Raw genomic sequence first — 25,814 nt, forward strand, 5'->3', positions numbered from 1 at the left:
GTTCATGTTCTCTGGAGCGAGTTCCCAGGTACAAATCCCGGCTTTGTCACTTTCTAGCCTGGCGATCTTGGACAGCTCCCATCTCCTCTCTGGGCATCAGTTTCCCCACCTGATCCTGGGATCACAGCACCACCCACCTCACACGGTGCTTTTGAGGAAGACTTGTGCCTGACACACAGTGATACGCAAGAAAGGCCAGCTTCCCACGGCCCATCCCACACAGGGCCCCGCCAGACCCTGAGCCCTAGAAGCCCCAGCTTCCATCCATTTCCATTATCGTTATTTCGGCTCTGGGAATGCCAGGGAGAGGGCTCAGGCCTCTGAAAGGGCTCATGTGACAGGTGTCATATCTTGGGGGCACAGCCAGCCCATCCCTCCAGCTGCCAGAGGAGCGTGCAGCAGAGGCTGATCCCAGCACTGCCCAGAAGCACCTACACCTGCTGCTCCGGGGCGTCTAGGCTCACCACTCCCCAGGTTCCAGGACCATCTCAGCCTTATTCTCCAGACCCAGAGACCCGTGGGTGGAAACAGACAGTCCAGTGGAGGTGTCAGGCTATGGAGACTGGTCAGCCAGGGACCAGCATGGGGTTCAGACAGTCAGCACTTTGGCCTCTTCGGGGCGGTCAGAACGGGGCACCAGAAGGTCAAGGGGCTAGCCACATCCTGGGGCGGGGCCTATCGCCTCCTCCTCCTCCCAGACTCCCAAGGGCACAGCTCCAGGGGAGCGGCCCCTCAGAGGGCGGGATGCGGGTGTAACTCGGATTTCCCTTCACCCGAGGATCCTGGGGCTTCAGCTCGGTGGGCAGCTTGGGGGAAGAGCGGCCTGCGGCTCTCGGTTGCTGGCTTGTCCCGCCTCTGGTAACCAGCTGTCAGCTGAGCCGAGCGCCGGGAGCACCCAGTTTGCTTCCTGCCCTACAGGGAGAAGTGGGGGCACAGCAGGCCAGGTGGCGTCTCTGGCTGAGAAGGGCCAGAACCCCCAGGTGTCCGCCCCACGCAGTCCCACTGCCTCAGAGCCCCCGTCCCAGGCCCAGGGGCCATCCCGGGAGGGTCCCCAGGCGAGGGGCAGTGCAGGGAGGGGGCCGCGGAGCCAGGGGCAGAGGCTCCCCACCCCGCGCACCTGGGGCAGTGCCCCGGCCCCGTGACCCCGCCCCCGGACGGCCTGCTCATTTGCATGCGCCCGCCCCCGCGCGCCCATTGGCGGAGGCGGAGGGAGGCCGGGCCTGAGTGGCTGCGGCGCGGGGGCGGGGCTGCGGGCGCGGGGCGCGGGGAGCCGGGCGCCCGCGATCCCGCCGCCGTCGCTGCCGCGGGACGGGCTCCGGTCCGGGTCGCGCTCGGCGGGCGCGGGGAGCAGGGCGGCCCGGGGCGCGGCGGCTGCAGCGGGAGCTCCCTGAGCGCCCGCCCGCTATGTCCAGGAAGAAGACCCCCAGGAGCAAGGGGGCCAGCGCGCCCGCTGCCTCCGCGCCGCCCGCCACCAACGGGTCCCGGCCGGAGCGCCCCATCGGGCCCCCGCCGCCCGCCCGGCCCTCGCTGGGCGGCGGCGACTTCTACAACGTCGCTTTCAAGGTGAGCCGGCCCCCACCCATGCGAGCGCAGCAGGTGGCGCTGGGCCCGAGCGGGGCGCGGAGGGGTCGGCAGGGGACGGAGGGCCCCGCGGGTCCTGGGCCGGGAGCCCGCCCGAGCGGCGCCCCGCAGCTGGCACAGCGCATCGCGTACAGCACAGCTGTCAGACCCGGATTTCAGGGAGCCCACGGCTGGCAAGGCCTGCCCCCTGACGCCCCAGCTGGCGGCGGGACAGGGGGTCCGGACCTGGCCGGGGCTCCCTCCCCGCTCCCTATGCCGCCGCACCCACCCGGCCCCCGGCTCACCGTATCCCATATGCTCCCTTCCCTCACCCCAGGGGCTGTAGGTCTCCTCTTTTTGGGGGAAGGAGGAGACTAGGAAGAGGTCTGCCAGTCTGGTGGGCAACACTGGGGCCTCCTTCGGGCCTAGGCAGATGCCTTTGGATTGTGGAGGGGTTGTGGGGACTGTCTTTGGGTTTTGGGGCCTTTGACAACAGGCTGGGGGAGGGGTGGAGGAGGGGGGCCCTGATTGCCGTTCCTTGTCCCCAAACCAACCTGGGCACCTGCGCACGCCAAGATCTGACCTCACGTGGCAAATTCCTCCAGTCTTACTGGGGTTAGAATAAGCCCCTTGGCACAGTGACCCCCAAAGGCCTCTCAGAAGGTCCCCAGCCCCCAGCCTCTGCTCCCCGCCAAGCCCCAAACGCTCCCCTTCCAGATCAAGCACGGTGTACAGGGCCTGGGGTGAGGTTAGGTAGGGCCCTGGAGGGAGGCAGCTGCCCCCGTTCCCCACTGATGGAGAGAGAGGCACAGAACCTTGTGGAGGTAGACCTGGAGGCCCAGGCCGTCAGGGATCCTGGCTGCCCCAGCGCTCCCACGTCCTTCCTGCGAACCTGCAGGCCTGGGACACTTCTCCACTCCTGCCCAGGCCAGCTCAGGAAAGAGTAGACAGCCTGCTGGGCGGGCCAGCGCCTTGGGCCCCTCGGTCCCTAACACCTGACCCTCCCGCTCGCTCTAGGTAATGCTGGTGGGGGACTCAGGCGTGGGGAAGACGTGTCTGCTCGTGCGCTTCAAGGATGGGGCTTTCCTGGCAGGGACCTTCATCTCCACCGTGGGCATCGACTTCCGGGTGAGAGCAGAGGCTGATGTCCTCAGCGCTGAGCTGACCCAGCTGTGCCCTGGGCCCCTGCCACCAGCTCACGGAGTTCTGACAACACCCCTGGGACACCCACAGGCTCATGGCGGGGGCAGCTCCTGCCTGCACCACCTGGCTCTCAGGCTCGGGGTGGTTGAGGTGGGATGCCTGGAGATGGGTGATGGCTGCATCTGATTGGAGCAGGGGTGGCACCCAGGTGCCTGGGGCTGTATTCTGAGCCTCCGGGTGCCCTGGGTTGCAGCCATCAGAGGGAAACTCAAGGCCTGTGTTCACCTGGGAGGCTAACGTCACAGCCCCACCATACACAGGTGCCAGGCAGCCTGCAGAAGGACCTGAGCTGGGGGGAGGTCTCTGCCCTTGGGCGAGGAGGCTCACAGGAAGTGCTGCCACCTGGCTGTTCCCCCTGCCAGAGCCCCCTCCCATACTGCCCCCAACAGGAGGGCTGTGTCCCTGGGTTTCAGGGCTCCCCACACTCCGACACCCTAACAGCCTGTGGGGTTGGCAAGGAATGATGAGGGCCATAGCCTTAGGCCTGTGGGGCTCCAGCATCTGAACCCCCACCTCTACCCACCAAGTCTGAATTCTGAGTGCCTTGCCAAGGTGCTGGTATGTTCTAGACAAATCCCAAATTTGCATTTTTCTCACCCTTTAATTAGACCCAGTTGGCGGGAGGCTGGGAGGGAGGCCCATCCTAGGAACGGAAAAGGGGCTCCCACCCGTCTGGGGGCCATTTACCCTGCTTGGGGGCCCAGGTCCTCTCAAGTCTTTTGAGATTTAGTAAGGGGTCAGGTGTCCGAAAGGCACAGTGTGGGGTGTGGACAGTTTGCCTGTACTGGCCCCACCTCCCCCCTCTAACCTCCCTCTTGGCTCTGGGGCAGGTGGTGGGGGAGGTGAGGCCGCTCAGTTCACACCCCTGCTCAAGGGTGCCAGTGAAGGCGGGTGTCCTCCCCAGCCTCCTCAGCCTGGCAGATGGCTGTGCCATTGGTTCCTGGGAGACCTAGAAGCACCCGGACAGCAGGAGATTGGGGAAGAGGGAGGTGGTGCCATTCCAGCTGCCAGGAGCCTCCGCTGGGGGTTAACAGGCCCCCACCCCCACCACAGCAGATGGGAACCGTGGGGTTGGGCCACTCCCTGCCACTAGCCCTGAGCTGGGAGGGCCTAGTGAGGGACCATGACCAGCCAGCAAACAAGGAGCACTCACTGCATACCAGGTAGTTTCGGGCTCTGTGGTTACTGCGCTGGGCCCTGTCCTCAGGGTGCTGCTCTCCCCTGGGGAAGAGAGGCCTTTATTTTAAGGTTTGTATTCATTCGTGAGACAGAGAAACGGAGAAACAGGCAGAGGGAAAAGCAGGTTCTCCGCAGGGAGCCCCACGTGGGACTGGATTCCAGGATGGGGGTTCACGCCCGGAGCTGAAGACAGATGCTCAACTGCTGAGCTGCTCAGATGTCCCAAGAGGCTTTTAAATTAGAACAGCTATCATCCTAGGCCAGATATAGTTCTCAATGCTCTGCGCATACTAGCTCATAAAGCCATTGAAACAGCCACGTGCTGGACGCCCTGGTTATCCCCATTTGTGGATGGGGAAACTGAGCCCCACGTTAGTAATGGGCCTGGGGTTACACCACAGTAACTTTAGATTAAGTTGCTCTGGGGGACTGAGCAAAAGGAGCAGCACATGTAGAGCTGTGAGGAGCTGATGGCCCATCAGGGGGGCTGCGGCGGAGGGTCTGTGGTCTGCCAGGGTATAGGGAGTGGGTGTGGTTGGCAAAAGGTGGGTGGCTGGGCCAGACCAAGATAGGTGCTGGGTAAGGGAAGGGAGGGCCAGAGCAACAGGACTCCGTGACTGAGATGGGTGGTGGCAAAGGGCCTATAAAGGCGGTAGAGATGGTGGGGCTGTGTGCCAGGCTTCAAAGGTGGGCAGAGAAAGCACACCTGGCCCAGATAACTGGCCATGAAGGGCAACCACCTCCCAAGTCCATTAGGATGGCCGTCAGAGTGGAGCGGCCAGGTGTCCTCCAGGCCCTGGGCACCAGAAGGGGCTCACCAGGGGGCAAGTGTAGGAGCTGCAGGGGTGGAGAGTGAGGGTGGGGAGAGCTGGATCTCAGGACTTGGGTTCCAGGGGAAGGCTTATTTGTAAGTACAGGGAGGCAAAGGAGTCCAATGGGAGAACCCAGCCAGCTGAGGGGCAGACAGGATTAGAGTGGGCCCCTCAATCTCAGGCTCTGTCCCAGCCTGCTGGTCTCCCCCCCACCGCGGGGGCCCTGTCCCCAGTTGCTGCCTGGGGCAGTGCTGGCGGCTAGGCTCAGTGGAGCTGGCTGGTTGTCTTTCAGAACAGTTTTTTTTTTTTTATTTTTTTATTTTTTTCAGAACAAAGTTTTGGATGTGGATGGCGTGAAGGTGAAGCTGCAGGTGAGAGATGGGGGTAGGGGTGAGGGTAGGTAGGAACACCGAGGAGAGACTGGCAGCCCAGACTCCTGATGTGCCTGTCGCTGCAGATCTGGGACACAGCTGGCCAGGAGCGGTTCCGCAGCGTCACCCACGCCTACTACCGCGACGCCCATGGTGAGCCTGTGGGCGTGGGATGCCAGCCCTGGGGGAAATTGGAGGCTATGCTCTGTGGGTACCCTGTTCCCCTGGCTTCTGCTCAGAGGAAGGTGCCCTTGGGATGCCCAGGTGGCTCAGTGTTTGGACACCTGCCTTTGGCTTAGGTTGGGATCCCGGAATCTGGGAACGGGTTCTGCACTGGGCTCCCTATGAGCCTGCTTCTCCTTCTGCCTGTATCTCTGCCTCTGTCTGCATCTCATGAATACATAAATCTTAAAAAAAAAAAAAAAAGGGGAAGGTACCCAGGGATTGAGCATGTCCTTAAGTGTAGAGGCTGTGATGCACGAGGGTTTGGGTGACAGGAAGCCGCTGTGTGCCCTGGAGATGTCCTCACTGGCCCTCTGCCCCCCAGCACTGCTGCTGCTCTATGATGTCACCAACAAGGCCTCCTTTGACAATATCCAGGTCAGTGGTTTCCTTCCTGGGGGGCGGGCAGAGGCTGAGGATCCTGGGGACAGTGGGGAAAGCTGGCCCCCCTGGTGGCTCAGGGTCCCTGTAGGCTGAACGGGGTCTGGGGACCTTCCAGCTCCATCAGTCCAGCACCTTGGGTAGTAAGGTCTTTGTCAGTGGTGCCTCGAACGTTCCAGGAACTGTGTCTGGGCCTGGCCTGGGAGTCTGAGCCTAACAGGCACTCTGCAGCACAGCCTGGAGGGACAAGGGACAAGTGCCAGCCTCTGGGCTGGTCTCAGCTTTTCCCCCACAGGCCTGGCTAACCGAGATCCACGAGTATGCCCAGCACAATGTGGTGCTCATGCTGCTGGGCAACAAGGTGAGCACCCCAGCCTGTCGTCTCCACCCTGGCTCTACAGAGCAGGTGTGGGGAGAAGAGGGAAGCCCTGGGCCAGCTCTCACCAAAACCCCTATGCCAGGTGGACTCTGCCCAGGAGCGTGTCGTGAAGAGGGAGGATGGGGAGAAGCTAGCCAAGGTGAGCCAGGGTAGGTGGGTGGCCGGGGGTGTCTGTCCCTGGGGCTGCAGGGCTGGGGCTGTCCCCACCAGGCTGGCAGCGGCTGTTTGCAGGAGTACGGGCTGCCCTTCATGGAGACCAGCGCCAAGACAGGCCTGAACGTGGATTTGGCCTTCACAGCCATAGCAAAGTAAGTCCTGGCACTCAGCAGGAGCCCTCAGACCCGGACCCCTTGTTGGGGTAGAGGCTTCTGTTCCACGGTCACCCCCACCCCACAGGGAGTTGAAGCAGCGCTCCATGAAGGCCCCCAGTGAACCCCGCTTCCGGCTGCACGACTACGTCAAGAGGGAGGGCCAAGGCACCTCCTGCTGCAGACCCTAAGCCTGGCTGGGCACTGCCACCGCACATCCTCTGGGAGGCCCCTGCAAGGCCGAATGGAGGGTCTACAGGGTCCCCCTGGTTTAGTCACCCCAGGGTGTCTGTTTCTTGGCTCCCAGACATACCGAGCCTTGCCTTTCCCAGAGCCTCAGTCCCAGTGGGCTTCTAGGAGCCACTAGGTCTGCAGCCCCCCTAACTTGCTGCTGCCCGAGGGCCTGGCCAAGGTTGGGCAGAAGAGCCGCGGTCTTCTGTACCAGGGTTGGGGGTGGGGGCTCGCCATGCACAAACGGTGAGGGGTGCCAGTCCCAAGCGGGGCGCTCTGCTGCCCCCTCCTGGACACGCCCAGCTCCGGAGCCAGGCCCCAGCGCCAGCACCACGTGTGCAGTGCCTAACCCCTTAGAAAGCCATGTCTTCAGCTGCACACTTGCCCAGGCAGGGTAAGGCAGGACTGCTGTCCACGCCTGGGGCAGAAGGCTTCGCCGCAAATCATCGCATTGTGCATTTGTGCCGCAAGGACCAGAGCCATCTGCTCCCAGCTCACCCGCCAGGAGACTCTGGTTCAGACATCAACGGGGTCTTCCTTCCACACGACCTTGAAGAACGCCACAGTTGTGGCTTTGTGATACAGAACAGCATGTGGGAAATCACAGAAAAGTCAGGGAAAACTGCCAGCCCCGGGGAGGCCTGTGCTCAGCGAGGGCAAGCCAGGGGGCTGGTAGCACGCTCCACCTTGTATGGAAATCTTCAAGTCAGTCTTTAGAATAAGAGCCTTTGTTTTCAGTTCTAGTGAATAAAGTTGTGTTTTCTGGACTGCTTGTCTCTTCTGTTGAAAGAAACCTGTCCTAGGCCCCTCAGCAAAGTATGGGTGGCCTTTAACACTCAAGAGTCCGCCCCAGCCCCCATCACTAGACTGCTTGGAACCCCAAAGCGGTCTAGAGAGCACAGGGGAAGAAACAGGACTCCAGCACCGGTTAGTGAGTTATTAAAGAGTTCCTGACCCACCCAAGCCACAGGCGAAACAAAAGGAACAACAACAAAAACCCGTTGTTTTTGCCCTTCGGGACAAGCATGGATTAGTCCCTGTACACACATCCCTCTCTGCCCTGTCTCAGGCCTGCCCAGGGGCGAGCAGGTTCCCCACCCGGTCCCCTGGGGTCAAACGCGCAGGAGAAGAAAGACACCTGCGCGCCCATTGACTCACCACCTTTATTGCTGAGCGCTTCAGATACAGACCTGGACTCTGGGTCAGGGCCTCCAGTCGGGTCACCCGCCGCCCTGGAAGAAAAGAGACAGCGTCCACATGGAGACAGAGCCCATTCCCGGCCTTTGGACAAGGCGCCCCCGGCCCCCTCCCGTCACCCAGGGCACGCCCCGAAGCCTCAGTTTTGCAAAATAATCAGACTGCACGTGCAGTTTTCATACGAGGTGTCAGAAATAAAAAGCGACTCATCACAGGCTCCAAGGGGCATAGGGGACAGCAGGCCCGGCCCGGCCTCACCTGCAGGGAGAAGTAGGTCTGGGGGGGTTCGCACCTTCCGCCGGGACGGGAGAGGCCAGGCCCCGCCGCAGGCTGGGGGAACCTCCCCTCGGACCCACCGGGGGCCCAGCGAGGACACGACCTCAACCCACGGCGCCCACGGGAAAGAATAGGAGGGCGCGAGGCTCAAGCCTTTATAGAAACAGCCCTACTGCTGCGATTGGGCCTTCCTGACGGAAGTACCGCCCCCCTCGCCGCTGATACGCTCCCGGCCCGAACAGAACCGTGAGCGACAGCTGCAAGCAGCCAATCAGACTCCGACCTGCAACATAGAGTGATTCTAAAGCTGCCAATCCCGCCCCTGACGTCAAGCCGCCGGAAGTCGTAGTTTCTGAGGAGCCGCGCGTGAGGCGGCCCCACGGACATTTGCGAGTCGGGGAACTACAAGTCCCGGCGGGCGCCGCGCCCGGGCGCTTCCGGCTCGCACGTCCTGTCCCTTTCCCGGCCGGCGGCCGCGGGGGCACGATGAAGCGGGAGGGTGGCGCTGCCGCTCCCCGGTGGCCGCGGGCGGGTGAGTGTCGGCGAGGCGCGCCTGGCCCGGGGCTCGTGCCTCGGGGCCGCGCGGGGGGCGCGTCGGGGCCCGCGGAGCGGGGGGAGCGGCCTGGGGGGCGGGGCGGGCGCGGGCCCGGGTCTCGCGCCGTCGTTGCTCGTTGCCTCCTCCCCGCCGCGTTCGTGGAGCGGCGCCGCGGCCCCGGTTGGCGCGGGCTTTGCTTCTCCGGCAGCTTTTCTGCGGCCCGCCGCTGTTGACACTGGGCGCCGAGTCTTCCCCGCCGTGCTTCGGTGGACGTGGAGCAGCATCCCCGGTCTCCACCCGCTAGATACAGGGGCCTCCCCCCCACCCCGTGACCACCCGGAATGCCTCCAGGCATTGGCAGGCGTCTCCTGGGGGCTCAAGCCGGTGATCCCGGGTGCGGAGCGCTGGACAGCACCCGCGGAATCCTGAGGAGTTGTGATAGGTGTCGTGGGAGAAGCAGGACGCTGGGGGGGAGCCCTGGGCGCTCCCACCGCCTTGGTGAGGGCGGAGGTTCCTCCCGCAAGCAGCCTGTCCTGGGAAGTTGCTGGAAGATCATGCCTGGCAGAGGGAGCAAGGTGTGCAAAGGCCAGAGTGAGGAGAAGGGGCCAGGTGCACCAGGGAGTGCTGGCAGAGGGGCGACAGGCAAGCCCCTGAGGCCGTCGCAGGGTGGCAGGGAGGCACTCAAGCCACGAGAGCCAGCGTCAGATCCAATTCTAGTAAGGAGCTCCTGGCCATGTGTGGAGGACGGACTGATGTTCCCCGGGAAGCAGGAGATGGTGAGGAGGCTGGCCTGTGCGTGAGGGACAGCGGGCTGGGAGGGGGCTCCCACCCCTCAATGGGTCTGCTGTCTTGACCAGGCAGGGGCATGCAGCTGGGGCTGAGCCTGCAGTTCTGGATCCCACCCTGCTTTGGCAGGACAGGGGTGGAGGCTAGGGCTGGGGATTCCGCCCTTTGCAGCCTCCTCTGCTTGGAGCTCCAGGCTGCCCAGCCTTCTCCCCATCCCACAGGCCTCCCCACGCGCACACAGGTCCCCTCTCCTGGTGTCTGCCCACCCCCCTGGCCTTTGCCAAGCATGTGGCCTCTCTCTTCCTCATTCCTTCTCTTTGGGCCCCTCCCTTCCCACACCCCTTCCCTGAAGGCCTGAGTAGCAGACACCACCTCTGTGTCATAAACCCCTACTTGCACTGCTCTGGGGATTCACGTCTCTCCATGGAATCCCCCAGCCCCGGTGTCTCGAGGTTCCTGTGTGGTATCTCTGCATTATCCCCCCGGCAGCCAGAGCCTCACTGTGAGGGGAAGCGGAGGTAGGTAGGGGCAGCCTGGATGAAGGAGGTAACCAGCTGAGAAGGAGGGGGAGTCCTCCTTCCTGAGGAGTCCCTGTGGAGTAACCCCCACTGTGGCTGTGGGTCATGGTATTTTTAGAAACCAGTGGAACAGACCAAAGCCTGCAGTATTGACTTAGCCGGGACAAGAACCCACAGAAAAGTGCCTACGGGGATCAGTAGTACTCTGGAGCCTCGTCCACCTCTCCTCCCAGGGCCCCCAGCAGCTCCAGCTCACATTCGCGCCCCCTCCCCAGCATGGGGACTGGGCCGTGGTGGCTGTGAACTTGGCCATGGGAACGGCAAGGCGCGATCCGGGAGATGGGAGCAGTGTGTGGAAGGGCCCGTGCTGGCTGGGGGGCCCCAGGCAGGCTGGGCGCCGTGGCTTGGTGGCTCGGGGCACAGCTTGGCCTGGGGCTGCCTGGCCTCAGTGACGGCGGGCTCCTCAGTTTGCTGGCAGAACAGAGGAAGCGAAGCAGGAGGAACAGGGCTTCGTTTGGCCTCCGCGTGGCCTCCTGCGGGCTCTAAGTCCTGGGATGGCCTCTCAGCTCCGTTTCCGGCTCCCGAGAGAGGCTGCTGTTGGTGGGGCCTTAGATGGTGCCTTGAGAAGCGTCTCTCACAGTTCCTTTTGTTTTTTTGTTTTGTTTTGTTTTGTTTGTTTGTTTGTTTTTAATTTTTATTTATTTATGATAGTCCCAGAGAGAGAGAGAGAGAGAGAGAGAGAGGCAGAGGGAGGCAGAGGGAGAAGCAGGCTTCATGCACCGGGAGCCCGACGTTGGACTCGATCCCAGGTCTCCAGGATCGCGCCCTGGGCCAAAGGCAGGCGCTAAACCGCTGCGCGACCCAGGGTTCCCTCACAGTTCCTTTTGGACGTGGGTACATCCACTCCATTTCGGGGCTGGGAAATCGAAGGCCCAGGAGGGTGAGCAGCTTGCCCAAAGTCACGCAGCTGTTGTGTGGCAGAGGTGGGATTTGAATCCAGGCCTGAGTCCCGCGCTCGTGGCCTTGACCGTGATGCTATTCCATCTCCATAAAGGACATTTGCAGGGGTCAGCGCGTGTCCAGCCTTGGGCGGTGTCGGCAGGACGTAACCTGCTCTGAACCTGGGTCCCCACTGGCCTGACCTTGCTGTTGGGTGGGCCGCTGGGGCTTCGCCAGGCGCTCAGGCTGCCTTAGGCAAGAGGGGCCCGCCAGCCCCCCGCAGCCGTCCTGTGTGCTCTGGCCCTGCGGCAGAAGGCATTGGTTTGCTCCGTGGAGGAGTGTGGGTCAGGCAGGCAAACGACAAAGGAAATGGGCCCCTGGGGTGGGGGGGGGCAGCTGGTGCTAATGTCACTCGGGGACCTGCTGCTTGGCCGCCCCCAGCAGGGGAGGCATGCTGTCTGGAAGTCTAGTTGGGGGGTGAGCCAACCCCAGGAGCCCCCAGGCAGAAGGAGCAGCCTTGCAGAACCAGGAGGGAAGGGATGTGCCGGGAGTGGGGTGGACTTCGCATGCACTCCTCGCTTCTGCAGGGAAGCGAGAAAGAGGAAGGCAGAGGGACAGAAACCGCATGGGGAGCGGTGAGAACCGGCCAAGTGGCCTGGAGGTGTAGCCTGGGCCTAAGCCACTGCTGGCCACTTGGCTCTTGGGCACAGGCCCAGGACCCGTCTCCACAGGTTTAGACTCGCTGATCTAAGGCAGCGTGGGACGTGCTGCAGCGTGGGACGCGCTCCCATTTGTACCCCTGCCGCTGGAGGTGGGCCAGACCCTGAGTTGGTGGGAGAGTGTGGGCAGGTAAGAGTGGGCCCTGCAGCCAGGTGCTGACAAATACCACCTTTTCCCAGAATGCTCTCTCCCTGCTCCGGATCTGGCCAGCCCCTTCCTCCAGGAAGCTCTCCAGGAGTACCCCCCAGCCCCGCCCCCCCAGGCTGAGTCTACAGCTTGTATGTGGCCATCCATCCTATGGGAGGGAAAGAGTTGGAGATGAGTCTGGCCCCAAGGGGCAGGTGGAAAGGCAGAGGCATTCCCCTTGCTGAGTGGGGGTTAGAGCCAGGCTGGCCCAGCAGGAGGGATGCTCTCCCTCCAGCAGAGGGGCCTGTGGGTGCTGGAGAGGCTGGGCCTGGATACCCAAGGTGAGAGGCCAGGCGGGGGTGTAAGGACCCAGCATCCCAGGGACAACCTTGGAGCTCCTGTGGATTAGGACTGTGGGTACAGAGACAAGGGTGGCAGGTGAGGGCAGGGAAGCCTGGCCGGCCTCGAGCCAGTGCCTGCTGAGGTGCTGAGGGGATCCCTGACATCACACCCTGCGTGTCTGGGATGGAAAAGACATGCCAAGAGGACGTCAGGGAACAGCAGGGGGAGTGTATGTGGCTCTGCTATGGCAACGCAGCCTGTTTCTATAGGATTTGGCTGCCCCGCTTGGGCTTGGGCCCGGGGGCCCTGGGCAGAGGCTGACCCAGGGGCTGGATGGTCCGTGGGTAGTACGGGGCCTGTGCCTGGAGCTCCGGCTGTAATCCAGCCGGCCACCCACAGCTCTGTGCCAGGCAGGGCTGCGGTGTCCTGAGTCACTGGTACTCCCCCCGGAACCGTCACCACCAAATGTCACCACCAAATGTGCGGCCTGATGGGGTTTCCAGGGCACGCCTACCCCTTTGCTGGCTCAGCACAGGCTGTTTGGGAGACCCTACCACGCCCTCCGCCTGGGGCAGCTGGGGGAGCTGCCTCAGGGTGGGGCTTGGCTCTAGTAAGACCTGCTTCGCCCCCCCCCCCCCACGGGATTCCAGCATGTGTACTGCTCACTCCACTGGCTGCTGGCCACACGAACCACGCTGGGGGACCAGTGTCCCACACTCCCAAGGGTGACACCTTAGCAGATCCCGATGGCTTCTGTCCAGGGCATGAGCTGGGGAGGGGTCCCCCAGAGAAGGGGGCTGGTGGGGGGGGCTTTCCCGGCAAGGAGCTAGGGGTAGGACCTTGTAGGTGGATCTCTGGTTCCCCCTTGGGCAGGGAGTGTACCCCAGAGCCCCAGAAGTCCTTTGGATACAGATGTGGGTGGACAAAGATCCCTGGGCCTTGACCCTAGGCTCACGTGAGGGGCTACAGGGGGGCTGGTTCTGCACTGACCCTGAGCGCACTTGGGTACCACGCCCCCCCCCACCTGAGGCAGACAGACCACCCATCTCCGCCGGGACTTGGGGTCTTGTGTCTCTAAGAGAATTCTCAGGTCCCTGCCCTGGGCTCTGCTGAGACACCTGGAAGAGGCAGGGTAGGGACCTGGCTGGGGAGGGGGAGCTGGTGGGGGGTGTCCGTCTCCTCCCACCCCAGCTGGGCCTGGCAGGTCCAGCCCACACAGCTCCTCCCAGTTTGGGAGAGTCCGGTTGTCCAGTTGACAGCTCCCTGTCAGCCTGCTTACAGGGTAATGTGGAGTGGTGAAGGGGCCAACCCCCGGGGGCTGGGGCACACCCCCAGGACAGCTGGGCGGCCAGGGGGTGTGGAGCTGTGCAGGTCACTTCCCGGGTTTGGCCTGCAGAGCTGGAGGATGCCAGAGAAGACTCTTCTTGCAAGATGCAACCCCTGGGGAGGGAGCAGGGCTGAAAGCTCAGGGCATCTTGCTCAATTCCTGGATGCTTAGGGTAGGATCTGATCCCTGTGTTGGGGGTGCACAGCTGGGCGGGGGCAGTGGCCTGCACCCTGGGGCTGCGTGCCAGCCTGTGTAAATGGGGAAGTGGTTCCCTCCTCCCTACTCTGTCCCTACTTCCGCCCTTTCTGTGGCTGGGTTTTGCTCTCTGCCCCCACCCGCCGCCGCCCTGCTGCCCTGCGTCTGTCGAGGCCGCTATTGGCCGTTGGGGGACTCTCCAGCCCATTTGCATGTTGCCCTGCTAGCCCTGCATGCCTTTCTGTTTACTTCACTCCTGAGCGAGGGAGAGCCAGACGCCTGACGCCTGCGCTCTCAGACTTCAGCAACAGGCACACAGGCCCCATGGGGGCTGGCGGGCTGGCCGGGGTCCTGGGGAGTGTCCCTGCTGGGGTCGCGGCTGCCCAGACCCCGGGTGCTGCTTGCTGGAGCTGGCGGCTGGCCTCTGGGCTTTGGGAGCTTGCAGCAGAGGGAGCAGATGGATTGTAAAATCCAGGTCAGTGTGGGCCAGCCGCCTCCCTGCAACCCACCCCCACCTTCCTCCCAGCTCACCCGTGGTGCTGAGGTAGGAGCCAACCTTGGGCTTCCCGAAAGGTGAGTCCTGGAGCTCCTCTATTTGAGCTGTATGGACCTCACCCCGGCCACAGTGGCCATAATCCAAGCAGGGCAGCACCCAAGATTTCCTGCTTAGCACGGAGACCAGCAGTGGCGCTGGAGGTTGGGCTTCTGGACACGCCACATTCATACCTCTGTCCTCAGGCCTGATACTGCCCACTCCCAGGAGCCCCTGCCTGCCTCCCCCCCCCCCCCAGAGGACAAGCCACTGGAGAGCCTGGTCTGGGACACACAGCCAAGTCCCTTGAGTCACAGCAGGGGGAGTGGTGGGCAGGAGGGGAGGCTTTGGCCCACCTCGTGCGTCCCTCTATCTAGCTGGACCCGTAGGGCACACTGAGCAGGGCTAGCAGTACCTTGTGGGTGCCAACTTGGGGGCTGAGAGTCACCCATTGAGGCCTGAGTCTAGAAGCCTGGGAGGGGAGCTTGAGGGTGACATTTGAAGGGGCAGGCGGGAGAGAACACAGGGTGAGGGCCGGACAGATAGCTCAGGAGCAGTGTGGGGACAGAGCTTGAGGGCCAGCTCTTTCCTGGAGACCGCAGGCTGGGCCCGAAGACCCCTGTGTGGCTCCGGGGTGTGTGAGGCAGACGTAAGTGGCCAGGTGTGCTGGGTCACAAGGGCCTGATGGAGAAGGTGCTGCAGCCAGCTGACCGTGGGAGGGGACAGAGAGCATCCCCTGCCTTCTCCCACAGTGTGGGAGGCTTAGCAGCCCACCCGCCAGGCGCCCTTCCCAGTCCTGGAGGCCTTCAGACCACGGGGTGGGCCCCAGCCTGCCACACCCCCTTCCGTCCCATAGGAGCAAGACCAGCTGGTCTCCCGGATAGATGCTGACACTTGTTCTGGTGGCTGGGCTGGGCAGCTGGTGATGAGCTCATGGTGTAGCATCCCAGGGGGGCTGCTCAGGGGTCTCCCGGGGCAGAGAGCTCATGTCCGCCAGGTGGAGGCAGTCCTGGGGATGCAGCCTTCCTCCTCGTGGGGAGCCTGGCCTGACACTGGGGCCCTGTGGCTACGCTGACTCCGGGCCATGGCAGGAGGTGGGGCACAGGCCACGACTGTGGACCCTGACGCTGGGAGGGCCTCTGGGAAGGGGCAGTGGAGCAGCTCTCCCCGGCCCATCCATGGTCTGGGCAGCCGCTGGCCCTCTCCTTCCAGTAGCCTGTGCTCCCCTCTTCTGTTCTCGGAGGCCCAGGATGGTTCCCACTGTGCCCTCTCCTGCCACCTCCGCCCACGAGTCCTCAGCTAAGCCTGGGGAGTGAGTCAGGGCTCTCATCTCTTGCCCCTGCCCCCAAAATGGCTTTATCTGCATTTCGAGGCTGAGTGTTGGGCGCCAGGTGTGTCATGCATAGGTTCCCTGGGGTGTGGCCATCGTCCCCTGTCCACAGGACGGGGACTACCCAGGGCCTGACACACCTACCCTGGCAGGAAGCCGGCATATGGCTTGATCCCGCCCCGGGCGCCACGGCCCAGTCTCGGCCCCCAGGACAGTTGCCCTCACACCTGGGGGGTCAGATGGCACCGTGGGGGCCTCCACCTCTGGGGCGGAACTAGTGGCTTTTCTGAAGGGCTAGGCCTTAAAGGAAGGTAAAACTCAGGGCCTGCTGCCTGCCTACAGCCGGGGCCTCCTCCCTTCCTGGGGCCTGTGCACACCTGGGGCGGGAGGTGGGCAGGGAGAGGGACTTTGCCCATGTGGCCGCGCCTCGTCAGGACCAGTGGCGGAGAGGCCGAAGTGTGCCTGCGGGGACCAGGCTACTGTCTGAAGCCCACCCCTTATGCCGCCCGCCCAGGAGACGCTGCCAGAGGACCCTAGATGCCTCTCTAGAGCATGAGCTCGGGCAAGAACGCCCGCTACAACTGCTTCTCCGGGGGACCCGCCAACCTTCCCACCCCAGACGTCGCAGCTGGGGTAAGAGGAGACCTCATGGGTCGGGGTCTGCCCTTTACGCCTGCTACACATGCGCGGCCCTCCAGCAGAGCTTCTGGAGCCGATCCCTCCCGACCTGGGTGGTCCATGCATACGCACACATACATGCCCACAGGCACACCGGCATGAAGGCATGTCCGTGTGTGTGTGTGTGTGTGTGTGTGTGTGTGTGTGTCCCCACATCCACTTCGGGGGCTGGGGTCAAACCTCCTGCATTCTCTCTCCAGACCAGGATGGAAACGACCTTTGGGCCCGCCTTTTCGGCCGTCACCACCATCACGAAAGGTGAGTGTGCCAGCCCCAGCCGGTCTGGGCTGGCAAGACTGGGTGGCACTAGCTCCCGCCAGGGTCTGTGGGGTGCTTCCGGTGGGGCAGGAGCGGCACCGGCGTTGGAGGGGGGCTCCCTGCTGCTCTGCTGCTGCTGCGTCCCCGTCCCGCACCCTGGATCCCCCACCCATCCCTAGGGAGCCCTGGCCCGTCCCCGCCCCAAGGTCCTAGCAGCCCCTGCAGGACCGGGACTGGGGACCACCCAGGACACTGGCAGGTGAGAAGGACTCATAGGGTCCTTCCTCCAGCCTGGTTGCACCCCTGGGCCATTTATCGGAGGAGGTCATCAGGAGCAACAAACGGGGGCACAGCCTCTTTCCCGGGTCACGAGGGTCACGAGGGATGTGGGCAGGGGGTTCAGGGGGTACCTTTCTGCTGCACTGTTCCTTGCACAAGTAGCTAGTTTCTCAGGGCTTTTCTGGAGGTTCCTCCAGCAGGTGGCGGGGCTGCCTCGCACATGTGCTCACGCAGGCTCCTCTGCCACTGGGTGACCCAGCCCGAGGCTCTGAAAGGGCCTTTTTTTCTTCTTTGACGTTCAGTCCTGAGCAAAAGAAAAGAAACGTCCCCTGTCATCCCAGCACCTGAGGTGCTCTCCTCAACGCTTCGCCACCCTCAGAAGCTGCAGGGCTCCGGGCCGAGTCTGTCTGGCACTCGCCCCACCAGCACCCTGCTCAGTGGTGGGGAGGGGTCAGAGCTGGGCGTGCCTCACCGGGCCCCTCACAGTACAGATAGGGAAACTAAGGCCCAGTCACAGGCAGCTGCTCAGACCTGGAATCACGAACCCAGGTCTTCGGGGCTGGGCATGACGTCTGGGCTTGGCTGGGGCCGGAGGCTGGTGCCTGCCATGCCAGGGCTTCCCGCTGCTGCCCACAGGGCCTGTGAGGGAGGTTCTCGGGCTCTCACATGGACCCCTGGCCAACACCTTCCATGCAGTGGGCTGAGAAGGCCGGAGGCTGGGCAGGGTTCTGGCCAGGGGAGCAGTGGAAGACGAGTGGACCCCACAGTGGCCTGTCCCAGGCCCCACCACACACCAGCTGAGGGGCCTCTCTGCTTTTGTTACTCCCGGGTGCACGGAAGCCATCAGAGCCCCCGCCCCCACCCTGGCAGGGTCTCCTTGAGGGCAGACAAGACCGTATCCCAGATCCAAGCACATGGCATTGGGTATGATCACTCATGCGTTGGCCTCGTGCTTCAGCCAGACACAGGGCAGCCCCAGGAGCAGGCTGGCAGAGGCGAGAGGCAGAGAAGACCTTCCACCCTCCCTTCAGCCCACCTAGGGAGTGCGAATGTGGGGGCTCCTCCCTTCCTGGACCACCACGGCCCTAGCTGGGGGCTCAGGCCAGCTCATGCCCTTGCCCTTGCCATGCTCCGACTCCTGCCGGGGGCTCCTAGCTGCCCACGAGCCCAGCCCTGGCCCAGTGTCCCTCAGATCAAGAAGGAGGCCAGGGAAGCGGGTGGGGGCAAGGAGACTTGCCAGAGAGAACTAGCCCCATGTCAGGCCCAGCTCCTGTCGCTGCTGGGCCCATCTGCCCAGGGGCCCGCCTCCCACAATGATGGGCCAGGCACAGCCCCGTGACCCCCACTCATGGCATTCCAACCCTCTTTGCTTGGCAGCTGATGGGACCAGCACGTACAAACAGCACCGCAGGACGCCGTCCTCCTCCAGCACCCTCGCCTACTCACCACGAGATGAGGATGACAGCATGGTAGGTCTGTGCCGTGACCACCTCTCCCCACAGCCTCCTGCCGTGCCCCCCTTCCCAAGAGCCTGGTCCCTGGAGTAGCTGAAGAGGGCGGCTCAGCTGCGAGGCATGCCCCAGTGTAGGTCTGCAGTGGGTAGTGGGCCAAGGAGGCAGAGGGCTGGCGTGTCCGGACACCCTAAGGCCTCAGTACCCATGGCTGGACTGCGTGGAAGACGAGTCCAGAGAGGGCAGCTGGGCTGTAGGGTGCAGGGCCTACAAGCTGGAGCGACGGGAACCACGGACTGTTCAGCCCTGCGGGTGACAAGATCAGATTTCCATTTTTAAAGGTGCCTCTGGTGTGGAGTGGAGGATGGGGGGTGGGCCACCGGGTGGAGATTGGAGGCCCGAGCAGGTGCCTGGAGGCTGTGAGGGCTGCACGGGTGCGGGACAGCCAGAGAGCTTCCTGCCACTGGCGCTGCAGAGTGAGGAAGGGGCTTGGGGCAGTGTCGGGTTGGCTGTCCATGCCCAGGCCGTGTGGCCAGCGTCAGGGTGGCTGTGCTCTGCCTGTCTGGGCCCTGGCCCTGCCAATGGAAGGGAGGACCTGCACTGGCCCGGGGGGTGGCTGGGTCCCTCCTGCCACTCGCCTGTCCCAGGCCTTGTTTTCTGCCTTCCCTCGGCGGGACCTCACCGGTGCATGCCTGGCTGACTCCAGCTAGTTCTCCTGCCCTCCCAGCCTCGCAGGACCCACGCCTTCACGTGCTGGGCTGCCACGCCTTGGATTCTATTTAATCCAAAGATAAACGGTGTTTGTACGCATTGAAACGTGCTACATGCTAGGCGTTGCACCAGGCCTTCTCCAAGCACAAAGCAGATGCTTGGCGCCCCACTCCCTGTGGCTGCACCTGCCTCGGGCTCCATGACCCCTGACTCCCCTGTGGCTGGTGGGGAGGGGATTTTCCTGACCTTGTTGAGACAGGGGCAGCCGCGGGCCCATGGGCTGTGGAGGCTGGAGGTCTGTGGTTCATGAATGAGGCCTCTGGGTGAGCCGGGAGTGTGGGGAGCAGTGGCTCTTACAGGATCCCTACTTGTGGGGGGACAGAGCCCCCCCTGGCTCCCCCAGACCCTCCCCCTCTGGCTTAGGCATCTTGGCCCGGGGTCAGCGGGGGCGTCCCTGCCCTCCATGAGAGCCTCAGTGGCCTGGCCGAGGGGACCCAGGGACCCAGGGCCCTGTAGCATCCACCAGCTGTCCCTCCCTCTGGCGGTCTGGGCACTGAGGCTGACCCAGGACTGGCTGATGGAGGCGCCCTGTGCGCAGCCCACACTCCCTCACGGGAAGCAGGAAGCGGACCAGGCGAGCGTGTCCTCCTGGAATTCAATAGCAGGAAGTCTCTCCATTTACACAAAGAAAGTTGGCAGACGTGCGCGGGTGGCCCAGCAACAGGGCCGGGACCGCCGGGCAGGCAGGGGCCCAGGCACCGCACCGGCTTCCCGGGCACACGCGTGAGCGCCCACCGGGACCAGGGGGCCCTGCCCTCCCCGCGGCTGACGGGCTGCCCGCCCCCGTGCCCTGCAGCCCCCCATCAGCACCCCACGCCGCTCCGACTCAGCTATCTCCGTCCGCTCCCTGCACTCAGAGTCCAGCATGTCCCTGCGCTCCACGTTCTCGCTGCCTGAGGAGGAGGAGGAGCCGGTAGGTGTGTCCGCGCGGCAGGGCGGCCCCTCCGTCTGTGGTGGCAGTGGCCGCAGGACCTTCCCCCTTGGGCCTGGTGAGAGGGTGTGATCCCGCCCAGTCCCCCCAGGCACGCTCTTCGCCTTCTCAGCCCGGGCAGTGAGGGTGGATCCCGGTGGGCGGGGTCCCTTCCAGTCTTCATCAGGTGGACGGTACGCACGGGCGGCCAAGGGCGCAGCTAGAGGGACCGTCCCCATCCCCTCCAGTGCAGGCCCAGCCTGGGGCCTCAGCAGGCCCTCCCTGGGCCAGGGCGCAGCAGCCCCCTCACCCGCCCGCCCTGCTCTAGGAGCCGCTGGTGTTTGCTGAGCAGCCCTCGGTGAAGCTCTGCTGCCAGCTTTGCTGCAGCGTGTTCAAGGACCCTGTGATCACCACGTGTGGGGTAAGGCCACCGCATCCCGCCCTGCCCGTCCCTTCCTGACCTGTGCACTGCCACGAGGCCAGGCAGGCTGCCGGCCACTGTGCTGCAGAACTTTAGTCTCAGTCGCGGGCCCAGCAGGTGTGGCTGCCCTGCAGGTGCCCCTGTAGGGGGCCCGGGCGGTTGGGGGGCAGCTCTGTGGCTGTGCTCCAAGCTCACCCGTCATCTCCACAGCACACGTTCTGTCGAAGATGCGCCTTGAAGTCAGGTAAGGCCCTTGCAGGCCCGGGCCCGGCCACCTCGTTACCCAGGGTGGGGTGGGGGTGGGGTGGGGGTGGGGTGGGGGTGGGGGGGGTCCCTCCAGGGGGTCCTATCCCGCGCCCAGCACTGATGGTGCCCCTGCTACACGGGGGCTCCTCCCTCATCCTGCCCCCAGCAGTTCTGCCATGGGCAGCAGCAGCGCCAGGTGCACGCCGGCCAGCCTCTGAACCTGACGGGCAGAGCAGTGAGACCCACAGCTCACAGGCCCCGGGCTCTCTGACGGGGGCTGCCCACCTCACTCTCTCAGCCTTGGCACTCTGGCCCAGGCCTGGCCCCTCTCCACGCTGTGTCTCCAGCTCTCTCCACCCCGTCCCAGACTCCTGAGTCAGCTGAGGGGCCTCTGTCCCCTCCTCCTCACCCAGTGGTCATTCCTGGTGGCCCAGCTATGCACCCCTCCTGTTCCAGGCCTCTCAGCAGGGCAGGTAGATGAGTGGATCAGGCCCCAGACACAGGCTCATTCCCCCAGCGTGGGGAACATGCTCCGGGCCTGCCACACCAGGCCTCAGTTTCCCACCAGCTGCTCACCAGGGAAGAGTCCTCCCCCAGCACAGCCTGGCCACAGTGCTCTGAGCAGAGGTGCCAGGGGAGGGGGTGGCCAGGTGGACCGTGGGGTCAGCACGCCCTTCCCTCCAGAGAAGTGCCCCGTGGACCACGCCAAGCTGACGGTGGTGGTGAACAACATTGCGGTGGCCGAGCAGATCGGGGAGCTCTTCATCCACTGCAGGCACGGCTGCCGGGTGGCAGGAGGCGGGAAGCCCCCAGTCTTTGAGGTGGACCCCCGAGGGTGCCCCTTCACCATCAAGCTCAGCGCTCGCAAGTAAGTACCCTCCACAGCCCCTGGCTCCCCAGCTCCCAGGGTGCTGAGAACCGGCACCCCTGCCCGCCGTGTCCTGCCTCCCCCAGGGACCACGAGGGCAGCTGTGACTACAGGCCCGTGCGATGCCCTAACAACCCCAGCTGCCCACCCCTCCTCAAGATGAACCTGGAAGCCCACCTCAAGGAGTGCGAGCACATCAAGTGTCCCCACTCCAAGTACGGGTGAGTGGGCGGGGGCGGGCGCGCGGGGGCTGCCCTAGGACGGTGGTGGGCAGGCAGGAGGGCAGGGCGTGAGGGCCGGGCTGGCATTCACAGTCCCTCCTTCAGCAAACCTTTGTTGAGATCCACTTGTGTGCTGAGCGCTGGGGAGACAGCCAGGGTCCCCGGGGAGACGGACCCTAGCGGGAGCCACACCACCAGCTGTGTAATTACAACCTGAGGTACAGGTGCTGTGCAGGAGAGACCCAAGCCCTACAGGAACGCAGAGGGGTCGGAGTGGCTGGGGCGCGGGGGGCCAGGGAAGGCGGGCCCTGAGAACTAATGCATGTGCGGGTGTGCGCCAAGGACCAGCACAAGAGCTCTGGGCAGCTGGACCCATGGGGGCGGGGGGGGGCAGCTGAGGTGTGCTGGGCAGGAGGGGCAGGAGCTGGGAGGCGGGCCAAGGGCCCTCGGAGGGCTGCGAGCAGGAGCAAAGTGACTGGATTTCCTTGCAAAGCAGCTGCTGGGTGCTGAGCGGGAGCAGGACACATAGGCGGGGAGCAGGTGTGGGGAGGACTGGACAGAGACTCCTGGGGTGAGGGGCTCCCGCCAAGTGGGCAGGTGAGCCGGTGGGCAGTGCAGCCATCCTGGCCCTCCAGGTGCACGTTCATCGGGAACCAGGACACGTATGAGACGCACCTGGAGACCTGTCGCTTCGAGGGCCTGAAGGAGTTTCTGCAGCAGACGGACGACCGCTTCCACGAGATGCACGTGGCGCTGGCCCAGAAGGACCAGGAGATCGCCTTCCTGCGCTCCATGCTGGGCAAGCTCTCAGAGAAGATTGACCAGCTGGAGAAGAGCCTGGAGCTCAAGTTCGGTGAGGGCATGTCCCAGAGAGGCAGGGTGGCAGCCCCTCCTCCTGGTCCCTGACACCCTCTTCCCTGTCACCCAGACGTCTTAGACGAAAACCAGAGCAAGCTCAGTGAGGACCTCATGGAGTTCCGCAGGGATGCGTCCATGCTGAACGTGAGCAGCAGTCGGGGCCCAAGTGCAGGGGGCAGTGGGGGGAGCGGGGGGGGCTCAGGACTGCCCCTCATGTAGGTCCCAGCAGGAGGCCCATCCCCACTCAGCGTCAGGTGCCTGTGCCAGGGACAGCTGCCGCTGCACCTGCTCTGCCCCAGCTGAGCGCTGCCTGGGGGCAGGGAAGTAATGGAGCCACAGCCAAGTGCCTTCCGCTCTTGCCCTTGGCAGGACGAGCTGTCCCATATCAACGCAAGGCTCAACATGGGCATCCTAGGATGTGAGTACCAGCCTGCTGCTGCCGCTCCTGCCCCTTCCCCCGGGCGCCGCCAGGCCCTCACCAGCTCCTCCCGTCTCCGCAGCCTACGACCCGCAGCAGATCTTTAAGTGCAAAGGAACCTTTGTGGGCCACCAGGGCCCCGTCTGGTGTCTCTGTGTCTACTCCATGGGGGACCTGCTCTTCAGCGGCTCCTCCGACAAGACCATCAAGGTGAGTGGGGTCTTGCCTGGGGGGTCGTCTACAGCCTGGGGCAGGGTGGGCACTGCATGCCAACCTCTCCAGCTCTGGCCTGCCTGTGGCCGAGGCTTTTCCCTGAGCACACCTTCCATCCTTGCTGGCATTGGGCTGACCCTGCTGGGACCCACCCTGACCCTGGTCTCTGCAGGTGTGGGACACGTGTACCACCTACAAGTGCCAGAAGACCCTGGAGGGTCACGACGGCATTGTGCTAGCGCTGTGCATCCAAGGGTGAGTGGAGGCATGTGTGCATCTACTGCCCACAGTGCCCGTGCAGAGCCAGCGACAGGAGACCCCATGCTGCCACCCCGTGGGCCATAGCTCGAGCCTGTGTGGCCCCATGTGTCCTCAAGTGGCTGTGTCTAGCCCTCTTGTGGGGCACCCTCACTCTCGAGCAAGGCTGGATGGCGAGGTGGTGGCACACGGGCCCTCTCTCTCTGAAGACACAAATTCATGACGTATGGAGCTGGTGTGGGGGTGCCTCAGGCAGCCAGAGGGCATGGTGGAGGCGGGAGTTCAGCTCCTGCTCGCTGGCCTGTAGCCAGAGCCCTGGGCACGGTTCAGGGACAGGACAACCGAGTCGCTGTCCTGGCGACCCCCTTGCCCCCAGGGTAGCCCCTTCTAGACCTTTCCTCTTGTCTCGTATCATGAGGTCTCGTGTCATGGCATGAGCGCGAGGCATGGAGAGAGAGAGGCACATGCTCGCTCCCAGAAAGCAGCAGCTTCACTGCCAGCAGCACTGACGGGGTCATTATCTCCCAGCTCACTGTCAGACACCTGCCAAGCAGGTGGCAGGGGTCAGGCTTCCATTCCCAAGGTTCCCTTGCCGAGACAGGAAAACCAAGGACTCAAGAGAGCAGGTGTGGCCCTGGCGCTGGCCCGAGCTGCCGATTCCTGGTGGCTGCTGCTCCCTCGGCCTGGCAGGGCAGTGTCAGCAAGCATGGTGGCTTCTGCCCTGACACCTTGCCTCCGCTCCCCCAGGTGCAAGCTGTACAGTGGCTCAGCGGACTGCACCATCATCGTGAGTGGGGCAGGCAGGTGGGCGGGAGAGGCTGGGGCCACACTGGGGTCTGGGAACCTGAGGCCGCCCGTTCTCCCTCCCACCAGGTGTGGGACATCCAGAACCTGCAGAAGGTGAACACAATCCGGGCTCACGACAACCCGGTGTGCACGCTGGTCTCCTCACACAACATGCTCTTCAGCGGCTCCCTGAAGGCCATCAAGGTCCGGCAGGACATTGCGCATGCACATGTGGGGCAGCGGGGTGCTGGGTGCCTGCCCCCCTGCCTGTGCTCACAGCTGTCCCCGCAGGTCTGGGACATTGTGGGCACTGAACTGAAGCTAAAGAAGGAGCTCACGGGTCTCAACCACTGGGTTCGGGCCCTGGTGGCTGCCCAGAGCTACCTGTACAGCGGCTCCTACCAGACAATCAAGGTATGCCCTGCGTGCTTCCCGTGGGAGGACCGCCCCCTGTGCCAGCACCGCCCAGGCCTGCTCCTGGGGGCTCCATCTCCCCTGTCCCCTCACATATCCTGGGGGATGGGGAGGCTGCTCACGCGTCCAGAGCCTCAGAAGCCCTGGGGGTGAGGTGCCTGGCCGGGGACCAAGTGGCCTGAGCTTGTCCGCAGATCTGGGACATCCGGACCCTCGACTGCATCCACGTCCTGCAGACATCTGGCGGCAGCGTCTACTCTATTGCTGTGACGAATCACCACATTGTCTGTGGCACCTACGAGAACCTCATCCACGTAAGGCGGACGCCTAGGGGCAGGGCCTAACTCTGGGCCCCTGTCCTCCCTCATCTGTGGCTCTGACCTGCCTGTGCCACTCTCTCAGGTGTGGGACATTGAGTCCAAGGAGCAGGTGCGGACCCTGACAGGCCACGTTGGCACCGTGTACGCCCTGGCCGTCATCTCCACACCAGACCAGACCAAAGTCTTCAGTGCGTCCTATGACCGGTCTCTCAGGGTGCGTGCTGCGCTGGCCTGATGCTGCTGGGAGGCTGAGGGTGGGCGGCAGGGCCCGGGTGAGGCCTCATGTTCCGTGTGCCCCCAGGTGTGGAGTATGGACAACATGATCTGCACGCAGACCCTGCTGCGTCACCAGGGCAGTGTAACTGCACTGGCTGTGTCCCGGGGCCGGCTCTTCTCAGGTGCCGTGGACAGCACTGTGAAGGTCAGCACCTTGGCTCGGGCCTTCCCGGGGCTGCACACCCGGAGCAGGGGACGGGGGCTGAAGACCTAGGAGCTAGAGGGCCAGGACGAATGGCAGGTGGTGGTGAGGCAGCAGGGCCAAAGGGCACCTGAGACAGAGCCCTTCCTCTGCAGGTTTGGACTTGCTGATGGAATCCAGGCCAGTGTTGGCTTCCTCTGGGACCTCACAGGCCTGTCCCAAGCAGGCTGGCCATGTGAGGGGCCTTGGGGGAGGGTCTCTGCCTGGCCCATGGGGACAGGCAGGCAGGCTCACTTGGCCAGGCAGTGTCCTCCCCACCCTGTGCCTGGCGAGCCTCCCTCTGCTTGGCCTTGTGATCGTCGCTGCCGGGACCGCGCCCAGCCTCCACTGGTGCCAGGTACGACGCTCGCCCGGCCCACGCTCCATCCCCCCCCAGATGGACTGTGGGCCTTTTTACTCACCTTTTCTACTGTTTTTAGACTGTATATAGATTTGATTACTTCCTGATTGAAATAAAAACTGCACAGACTATGGCTGTGAGTGGGGACAGTCCTTGC

General features: G+C 64.0%; 2 protein-coding genes, 1 long non-coding RNA gene and 1 other non-coding gene across 10 annotated transcripts; 2 read left to right on the forward strand and 2 right to left on the reverse strand.

Moving 5' to 3' along the window:
• The first annotated feature begins 1,284 nt into the window (after nt 1-1,284).
• On the forward strand, nt 1,285-7,413 carry RAB26 (RAB26, member RAS oncogene family). 3 transcript variants are annotated; one of them, XM_055341122.1, is made up of 9 exons: nt 1,285-1,563; nt 2,578-2,688; nt 5,084-5,125; nt 5,212-5,278; nt 5,673-5,725; nt 6,024-6,089; nt 6,190-6,246; nt 6,339-6,415; nt 6,504-7,413. In XM_055341122.1, the coding sequence occupies exons 1-9, from the start codon at nt 1,405-1,407 to the stop codon at nt 6,604-6,606; spliced, it is 735 nt and encodes a 244-aa protein (XP_055197097.1). In that variant the 5' UTR covers nt 1,285-1,404; the 3' UTR covers nt 6,607-7,413. The 3 variants fall into 3 exon arrangements, with proteins under 3 accessions (XP_055197097.1, XP_055197096.1, XP_055197095.1); XM_055341121.1 differs by having other exon boundaries at nt 6,024-6,246; XM_055341120.1 differs by having other exon boundaries at nt 6,024-6,246; nt 6,339-6,582.
• LOC129520124 (uncharacterized) lies at nt 5,824-8,229 on the reverse strand. The gene is made up of 3 exons (XR_008666492.1): nt 8,102-8,229; nt 7,805-7,878; nt 5,824-5,965 (listed from the first exon to the last, which is right to left on the reverse strand). It is a non-coding gene; the product is annotated as an uncharacterized LOC129520124 (long non-coding RNA).
• LOC129520345 (small nucleolar RNA SNORD60) lies at nt 7,978-8,061 on the reverse strand. The gene has a single exon (XR_008666578.1). It is a non-coding gene; the product is annotated as a small nucleolar RNA SNORD60 (small nucleolar RNA).
• Nucleotides 8,230-8,516: 287 nt separating the features above from the next.
• TRAF7 (TNF receptor associated factor 7) lies at nt 8,517-25,790 on the forward strand. 5 transcript variants are annotated; one of them, XM_055339866.1, is made up of 21 exons: nt 8,517-8,651; nt 15,984-16,102; nt 16,348-16,405; nt 18,062-18,153; nt 19,703-19,819; nt 20,145-20,237; nt 20,448-20,481; nt 21,168-21,351; nt 21,438-21,572; nt 22,208-22,425; nt 22,501-22,574; nt 22,800-22,848; nt 22,931-23,058; nt 23,234-23,316; nt 24,067-24,106; nt 24,193-24,309; nt 24,397-24,519; nt 24,714-24,833; nt 24,922-25,053; nt 25,141-25,260; nt 25,413-25,790. In XM_055339866.1, exons 2-21 carry the CDS (start codon nt 16,022-16,024, stop codon nt 25,425-25,427), a joined length of 2,013 nt encoding a protein of 670 aa, XP_055195841.1. In that variant the 5' UTR covers nt 8,517-8,651; nt 15,984-16,021; the 3' UTR covers nt 25,428-25,790. The 5 variants fall into 5 exon arrangements, with proteins under 5 accessions (XP_055195841.1, XP_055195842.1, XP_055195840.1 ...); XM_055339867.1 differs by lacking the exon at nt 8,517-8,651 and adding an exon at nt 9,571-9,958; XM_055339865.1 differs by lacking the exon at nt 8,517-8,651 and adding an exon at nt 13,946-14,082.
• Nucleotides 25,791-25,814: the final 24 nt, after the last annotated feature.

This window comes from Nyctereutes procyonoides, unplaced genomic scaffold (genome assembly GCF_905146905.1).
Source record: "Nyctereutes procyonoides isolate TBG_1078 unplaced genomic scaffold, NYPRO_anot_genome, whole genome shotgun sequence".
In the NCBI taxonomy this organism is placed as follows: domain Eukaryota; kingdom Metazoa; phylum Chordata; class Mammalia; order Carnivora; family Canidae; genus Nyctereutes; species Nyctereutes procyonoides.

Coding starts and splice junctions, on each gene's coding strand:
- RAB26 (XM_055341120.1), top strand. CDS start 1,405: ATGTCCAGGAAGAAGACCCCCAGGAGCAAGGGGGCCAGCGCGCCCGCT. Junction 2,689..5,083: donor CCGTGGGCATCGACTTCCGG/GTGAGAGCAGAG, acceptor TATTTTTTTCAG/AACAAAGTTTTGGATGTGGA. Junction 5,126..5,211: donor GCGTGAAGGTGAAGCTGCAG/GTGAGAGATGGG, acceptor CTGTCGCTGCAG/ATCTGGGACACAGCTGGCCA.
- TRAF7 (XM_055339866.1), top strand. CDS start 16,022: ATGAGCTCGGGCAAGAACGCCCGCTACAACTGCTTCTCCGGGGGACCC. Junction 22,849..22,930: donor CAACATGGGCATCCTAGGAT/GTGAGTACCAGC, acceptor CCGTCTCCGCAG/CCTACGACCCGCAGCAGATC. Junction 24,834..24,921: donor CCTACGAGAACCTCATCCAC/GTAAGGCGGACG, acceptor CCACTCTCTCAG/GTGTGGGACATTGAGTCCAA.